This window comes from Panicum hallii, chromosome 3, assembly GCF_002211085.1.
Source record: "Panicum hallii strain FIL2 chromosome 3, PHallii_v3.1, whole genome shotgun sequence".
In the NCBI taxonomy this organism is placed as follows: Eukaryota; Viridiplantae; Streptophyta; class Magnoliopsida; order Poales; family Poaceae; genus Panicum; species Panicum hallii.
In genome coordinates, this window is record NC_038044.1 from 17,729,239 (window position 1) to 17,737,332 (window position 8,094).

The 8,094-nt window shown below is 44.2% G+C and overlaps 1 protein-coding gene across 1 annotated transcript; it reads right to left on the reverse strand.

The window, feature by feature from the left end:
- Positions 1–1,853: 1,853 nt before the first annotated feature.
- Positions 1,854–6,183, reverse strand: LOC112883803 (protein S-acyltransferase 8-like). The gene is made up of 5 exons (XM_025949035.1): positions 5,921–6,183; positions 5,419–5,604; positions 5,015–5,308; positions 3,215–3,448; positions 1,854–2,718 (listed from the first exon to the last, which is right to left on the reverse strand). Exons 1-5 carry the CDS (start codon positions 5,963–5,965, stop codon positions 2,191–2,193), a joined length of 1,287 nt encoding a protein of 428 aa, XP_025804820.1. The 5' UTR covers positions 5,966–6,183; the 3' UTR covers positions 1,854–2,190.
- Positions 6,184–8,094: the final 1,911 nt, after the last annotated feature.

An 8,094-nucleotide genomic window follows, 5' to 3' on the forward strand; every position in this document is an offset into this window, starting at 1 on the left:
GAGCAAAGAATAAATATCTAGTAGCAATTGTAGATTGGCTGGACGATCTTGTATAAGTTTCTGTCTCTTAATGTATTTCCGCCGTAAACTTTTTTCTTACCCCTATTGTTTCACTAAAAAAATACATCAACCATAAAAGAGACTCAAAAGGATTGTAGTAGATTTTTGGTCATGAGGATCACCACCCCATTGCCCTGATGAAAGACGTATTAAGAGAACATACCAAGAAAAAACTGTTGACATTATTTTCAGACGATATGCCAATATCTTCTTGCATTGCATTGGTACATTGTAGAGGCAATGTAGAGGTATGATCTGATGTCCCGACACGTAGAGACGCTACCAAGCTAGGGTAGTTTTGATCTCTGACGGCAACATGGCAGTCCATCCATGGCACGAATCCCCGGCGAAGGAGGTCAACCCTGCGCAGCGCCGCCTTTGGTACAGGGCTAGGGCGACAGGTCGCGTTCAAGGTTCAACGCCAGCGCACCGTTCAAACCACATCAGCTAGCGTGTCAGGGCTCACTGGATCGCCAACGTACGGCCGGCATCGCCACGCTCGATGCACGAGTACACTGCGAGACGGAACAAAAGAGCCGTCCGGTCAAAACCGGCCGCCTCTTTCTTTTCCTCCTTTGCTGCTGCCGGTGTTTTCTGGGGCCCTGCCAATCTCATGTGGAGACCGCTAGGATTTGTGTACTCCGATGTGGGAGTCCCACGGAATTTATCCGAGAGAGATCGACAGCGGATGATGGGCGGGGCGGTACTGGTAGCAGGTGCGGTGAGCTAGGTCCTGGCCACTCGAGGTAGCTTTCATGGAATCATCACTGCCAGGAATAATAAGTTTCGGCCGGTCAGGATGGTTCAAAGACGCGTCAAGAACAGTGAAAAGGAGTGTGGCAGCCTCGCTGGTCGCTGCCTGAAGTTTTTTTTTAAAATAAACTGCCTGAAGATTATTGCAGCTGAAACTTGAAGCTAGCGGAAGACCGGAACAGGACAGCAAACACTGATCAGTTGGGAACCTAAGAGTTTTCAGCGCGAGATGGAATGCACTTTTATGCCCGTATGGTGAGGTAATAAGGTTGGTGTCGCCAAGCTTGTAGAAATGAAGTCTCAGGGAACAGCACGCACAGATGGCATGCATAACAATGCTGAAAGATGACCCATAATAATGCTGAAAGATGTCACACCAATGCAGTCAACAAAATCAGTGCGACAGTGAACCGACTGTCCTTACCACTCCACTCTCCAGTGGACTCGGCCTGCCCGTGGTTCAGAATCAACTGCAAAGTCAGCTAGTGGGAGTCACTTTCAGAGTTTCAGAACATACCGCAACTGGTCTCCAAATGATTAAAAGGACAACAAGCTTTCGGTCTCAATTATTCTTTCAGCCGCACATGAATGAATTCAACGAAAACAACCGTTGCAACAGCCAAGCATCCTTAACGGCCCCCAATGCTCCAGTCCCAGCCATGGACCGGCGACTGGCGACCGGCGAGCTCTTCTGGCTCCGGTCCTCCGGTAAGTTCGTCGCGGTAGTCAGAAACCAGAAAAAAAACAGCAGAGATGCTCTTCAGGAATCTGGATGGGTTCCCACTAGAAACAAAGCAAGCGTCAACGTTCCGAGAGTCAATTCAAGAAGCCAACAAAGAGTTTGTCATGCTTGCAAACAAAGAGATGATGGGCCGCTTGTTGTTGGATTCGTTGGACTCCTTGAATGATGGACCTGGAATTCAACCCCGGGGCGTCACGCGGTTTAGGAGACATAACTGAACGTAAATCCTGGGGCAGTTTAGAGCAATCTGGCACCCGTACTCTTCAGAAGATGTGAGGTGCAAGATGATGACATAGGCTAGGTGAGATGCAGATTAAGCATTCTCAAAGAAATAGCTGAAGAAGAATTACCGTTGGAAGAGAATCTTGCATTTGCAATTTACAGACAGGACTATGCACCATAAAATGTCAGATGAGGCTGTGGCACAAACACGCGAAAATATGACACCAATGGGGCTAATTCTTTGACTAAATTTCTCTTACATGACAAGGATCGGGAAAAAAAACCAATCAAGGCAGTCAAAGTCAAAATGCATGACGGGCGTTTTCTTCCTTGTTGTCTGGGTGTGCAACCATGAGTTAAACGGCCTTGCCGTCTAAATCGTCCATACATTTTCTGAATGCACAAATATTTCACTAGTGAGTTTCTGCTTGAGATGGATGTGCAGCCTCCGTGGCAAACACACTACGTTCAATCACATCTGATGCGCTTCTTGTAAGTACATCTGATGACATGTCCCAGTTCCCACTTCGCCGATCCCAGCTTGAGTGTCGTACCCGTACATCACTCCCAACTGCAGGAATATATGATTCTGAACCTGTCACAAGTTTGGCACTGGCTACTCCTTCCACATCGTTGCTGCGACGGCCTCCCATTTCTACATCAACATCCTCATAGTTTCGCCGCTGAGAGATCTTCAAAAGATCACTACCAATTTCAAGATCATCTTCAACTTTCGACCGAGGACCACCAACTGGTTCCTCTTCGACCTCCCTACCAAAGCTAACTGTGGGAGGTCGCACTTCCTCTTGTGCATAGGCCCTGAACTTGTGTTTAGAAGGTTTTGTCTTGCTACAGAAGACTTCTAGGAAGTTACTCAGACATCCTTGATTATAGATATTAGGCCGGCTGTCTGATCTGTATCGAAAATTCTCGTATGTGGTCTGCAAAATGAAAGCATCAGAACAGATACTGCAGCATTGCTTCATTCATTGTACAACTATTATCAATGGTTGCACAGATGATAAAATGCTTGCTATAGATATAAACTAGTAACCTAAAATCCTACATAATAGAATATAATCACAAGTAGTAGGTAGCTGACCTTCTGGTTTTCTTAACCATTACTGGGACTATTTAGTTTCTAAACATCAAATGGTCAAACCTAAATAACACCAAGTATCCCTACAATTTTGTTACATAAATTCATAAAACTATAAGATTTTCTATTCTCCATGGATCCACCACAGAAATAATAGCTGCAGTGAAGCTAGTTGGTTGTCCAACATAAAAGATCTCACTTTTTCATTATTATCATGAGCATGTACCAACACTTCTGGCTAGCATTTTAGTAGCCAAATATATATTTTAAAAGAAACTAATCCTTGGTCAAGCAAAAAGAAAGAAATGAATTGCTCAATCTTGTATCAAGAAACTAACCTGGTTGGTGCTAATGAGGTACAGATGAAATCCAGTAAGTCCACCAACAAACCAGAGAGCAATGAAACAATATATCAAAAGCCCCAAAGAGGCTGGAGAGTGTTTGAAAGCCTTCCATACTGTTGGATAGCCCTCGTCCATGAGAAACTTGATGTACAAGGCTGACATTGCAAATACATAAATGCAGAGAAGAGTCGAGGAAGAAACAAACATGAAAAAGTACCGGTAATTGCGCTGCACAATGTAAAAGTGAGCCAATAAAGATCAGGTTAAAAGAAGGCAACAAAAGAGAAACTAAAGCAAAATTTCCAAGAGATTGTAAGGAATCATTCTTTCAACATATAAAAGTTCTGAGCACCTGTCACTTTGAACTAAATGTTTCCAGTAGCTGATATTGTGATGGAGGGGATTTTAGTGGGATTACAGAATCGAACAGTTGTTTTGCCAGTGCATGATTTATACAAACTATCATGGAGCACTAATATCATGCACATTATATTAGTGCCACAAGATCATTAGCAAGAGAATTGAGCACTCATATTTCCACTCCTAGGATTTACTGCCAGTTATGCACATTTGATAAATTGGTCAGGATGGAATAAGGTCACATTCCACCTAATGAAAACATAATCATGTGCCTATATTGAGCCTACAACAATAAGTACAGAAACATGTTACATGTCCACCAAGCATACAACATAAGTACAGAAGCATGTTACATGCCCACCAAGTGGGATTAAAAAAAAAACTCAGCCTGCGGGGGGAAGAAACCCTCACACATGGGCGCCGTTACCCGTGTGAGTGCGGGCCGGGACCTTCCTTTCGTGCTTTGGTGTGGCGGCAGGCGTGGGAATTTTTTTTAACCCCAGCCTGAAATTCGCTCCCACCGGGAGTCGAACCCAGGACCTGAGGAGTGCTACTGAGGCCACCTAACCAATCCGGCTAGGCACCCGTTCGCACCAAGTGGGATTTAGGCTTGTAATGACAAAGCGTATGGCGCTTATAACAAGGAAATACAACAGTTAGGTATATTAAATAGGTAACAACAAGAATTGTATTGACCATGTAAAGTGGTGCCAGCCATTAAAAATCTTGCTACGATATGATTGTTATTTCTTAACCCATCTTATTAGACTTCAGATGAGCTCAAAAGAAGACATCAGAGAGGACCACATCGCACAATTTCATTGTGATTGTCCAATCCAGATGTAAAAGACAAATGCACTACAAGACTAGAGGCATTGTGCCAGATAAATTTAGAACTGACAAATTCAAAGGAACACACCACAAGCATTGATGATCTACTACAGAACTACTAAGATTAAACAAACAAGAGCAAATATTGGGGTGGATATAACATTAGTTAACCAGACTCGAATTTATGGGTTTGTCACACAATCCAACACCAAACGAAATCCACACAGAAAAACTCATATAAGGCTACTCCAAAATCCCTCAAGTACTTTGATACCATGCTTACACAAAACCAAACCTTTTGAATTCACACGTTTTGCTCCATACTTTTTTGTGCTATAATATAATTGAAGTCACCTTAACCAAAAGCAGGTTGACTAGCAACACACCTTATACCAGTATGAAGCAAATGAATTCATAGGAAATAATCAGAGGGCCAAAAAATCTTGTGCAACTCGTCTTCTGGAATGTAGTCATTCCAATAATTAAGATATGAAAGTTACATGCAGAGATACAAAATTAGCATGTTTGGAGTTCTCTCATATTTGCTAAAGTACAAAATCATGAGAATTACGATAGCTTTAGTTGAAAAATAAGATTATTTACCTGTCCAATGCATTGTCCAACCCAGGGGCAATGATGGTCAAAGCGCTCCACACAATTGTTGCATATTGAACAGTGTGAGCACCGAGGTGGCCGGTAAATCATGCAGGTGTCGCAATACTTCACTTTCACAAGCATCCCATTAACCATTACTTCCTTTACACGGGGGAACTGCAGCCTCCCAGGCGTGCCCCCAGACAATGCATTCCCATACGAAAACTCTTCCTCCGGTGGGTGCGCCGCGCGAGGCACGATCCCAGGATCCTGAGCTGAGGTAATCAAGAGGAGCACAAGCACCTGCAAACGTACACAGAAGAAAACCAATGTTCCGTGCTCAGTGGAGTGCATACCCCCAAATGCTCGTTGATTAGTACCAGCAGGAAAAGGAATCAGCACAGAGAACTCACATAGATCATAAACACTAACGCTACCGCAGGAATCGCATATCCCGCATTGTAGTCCGGGAAATGGTGTCGGAGATGCCGAGCAACAAACGCGCAGAATACCAAGACCGGGACCACGATGAGCGAAACAGACAGGATCAGGGACTTGGCGTCAGGTCCGAATATGAGCCTCCCACCAAAGAGGAATTTCTGCAGACAGCGAGCGAACCACGTCAGAATGCAGGAACACCGCACATTGACGCTTCCGCACACACAGAGACACACAACACGCAGCAGATAACATGATAGCAACACAACCAACGCATCCAAAGCAATCCACTGTTCCTGCCTGGAAGCGCCGGGAACAGTAGACCGCATTCTGACACAGTACAGACAGACAAGCAGGTCTACCAAACGATACAGCAAGAAGCGGAATTCCCCAAGAAAGAACCGGACAGACTCAGCCCGGATTCCCAGTCCACGAAGCCATAGGAGGAGCAGAGGAAAGAGAAGGCAGGATCTTTACATTGTTCCCTTTCCAGGCCTCGTACACTCGCTGCGGCCGCGCCATGGTTGGGCGAGTGGTCCAGCTCCGGTCAGCGCGGCCTCATCCGAGGCGGCGTCCCCCCAACCCGGCGGCGAGGATGACGGAGTCGACACGCGCACGAGGAAAGGGCGATTTGAAAAAGGGAAAGCGGAAGAATCGTTGAGGCAGGGGGGGGAGGGGAAGCGGCGAGGCCGAGCAGAGCTGCAGAGGAGAGGAAAGCAACGGGGAACGGGGAGGTGAGGTGTAAAACGAAAGCTTTTCTTTTTGAACGAAAAAATGACTAGTAAGATATTACGAGATACAAGCTGGCAACGGGGGGCCGGACAAGACTCGAGAGGGGCCCGGGTTCTCCAGGCTCAGTGTTCTTCCACATGACACCCTGTGTTTTGTAAAAATAAACTGCACGTGTATGAAAGTGACGTTCCTTCTTTTAGAGGGAAAATACCTATTGCATAGATAATAGGGATGTACCCGCAAAAAAAGATAATGAGGATGAATTTAGAGGCTATAATTTTATGTGAAATAATTGCAAAATGGGAAATGCTCTAGCATTCCAAAAGGGGCCTTTACTAAGAGTTGTTTTTTCAATAGCTAGAGTCGGGGGTGAAGCCAGCCGAGATTGACACCTAGGTCAGCTCTATTATAACGATGAGGTTAACTTAGTATAAATAATGCTTTGCTGCTAAGGAATTATGAGATTTCATCAGGCTTAGCTAACCTTGATAAAAAGGTCCTACCTCTCCTCCGGGCCAGAGAAAGGTTGGAGAAGTCATGGACAACAAAAAGTTGTCTTGAATAAGGCAAAAGTAGGGAGGTTAAAAAAAATCCATCTGTAATACAAGAAATAGTGCACACGTACGGACAATAATATGAGTCCAAATATGACTAGGAACCAAAATGCAAGGTGTGTATTTGACTTCCTGTCCATGACACGTCACGAAAGGATGTGATCTTGAAAAAGTAACAACAGAAAGCTCAAATTATCAGGTCTAGTTCCTGAAAATGTTGCAACAGTAAGACTTTTTTTTTTCTCAAATCAGAACGAGCAACCAAAAAATCTGTCATGCTTAAATCCAAACATATTTGAGGGGCTACATATAAAACACGCCGGCCCAGCAGTCCATCTCGACCAAAAGGCAAAGCGGCGGCAGATACTCCTATGCACCGGGTGTACAGACCCCGCCAGTGCCAGGTGCGTGTAGGGGTCCACGGGTGGTCAACACCGCCGGGTACTGTTCGGAACGCACCGTGAGCCGGGCCCAGCCAGCGAATTGCTGGGGGGCACTCGAAGCTCGGAGGGGACGCCGGGTGGGGCCACAGAGGACGGGCGCCAGAAGGTGATGTCCTGCACCAGGTTTGGTTCGTACGCACTAAACTTCCATCTGACACCAATTAAAATATTAAATATATACTGATTATAAAATATATTGCATAAATAGAGTCTAATGTATGAGTCGAATCTATTAAAATTAATTAATCTATAATTTGATCAAATTATGCTGCAAATATGCACTAATAATGGATAAATTAAATTTAATAGATTCATCTCGTGAATTAATCTTCATTTGTACTAGTAATTTATATTTAGTTTTTCTAATTAGCATCAAACATCCTAGATAATCTGGACTAAATTAGGACTAAATTAATATCTGGAAGGGCGCACGTGATTTGATCAAGAGTTGGATTGTTATTACTGGTGGTTAAAGAAATGCACGTGCGGCTTCGCTAATCCAGTGACCGATAAGACAGAGGATGTCAGGATCAGAATAATATAATAATACTGTTGACGCTGGTTTGAGTTTGACGCTGACAGACAAGAACTGACGTGTCACGTGTGTTTTCCATTTTCTTCAATGACTAAAAGCCTAAAACTATTGATATGTATGTTTTTTTAAGTGATACGTATGTTTCATTGGAGATTTATAAAACTGACGCACAAGATATTCTTAGGCTCAAGTAGAATTTGTGCAAAACTCTTGCAAATCTTTTGCGCCCCAAGTAGATTTGGCCGTCAAACTCCTTTTTAGTGGATTTGGCCATAAAACTCTAGGGGATAGCAGGTCAGACTTTTGGCCAAGAACTTTGGTTCATTGGAGACAGGAAGGAATATGCAATCCGGCACAGAAGTGGTATGTTTGGGACTCCGGGAAGAA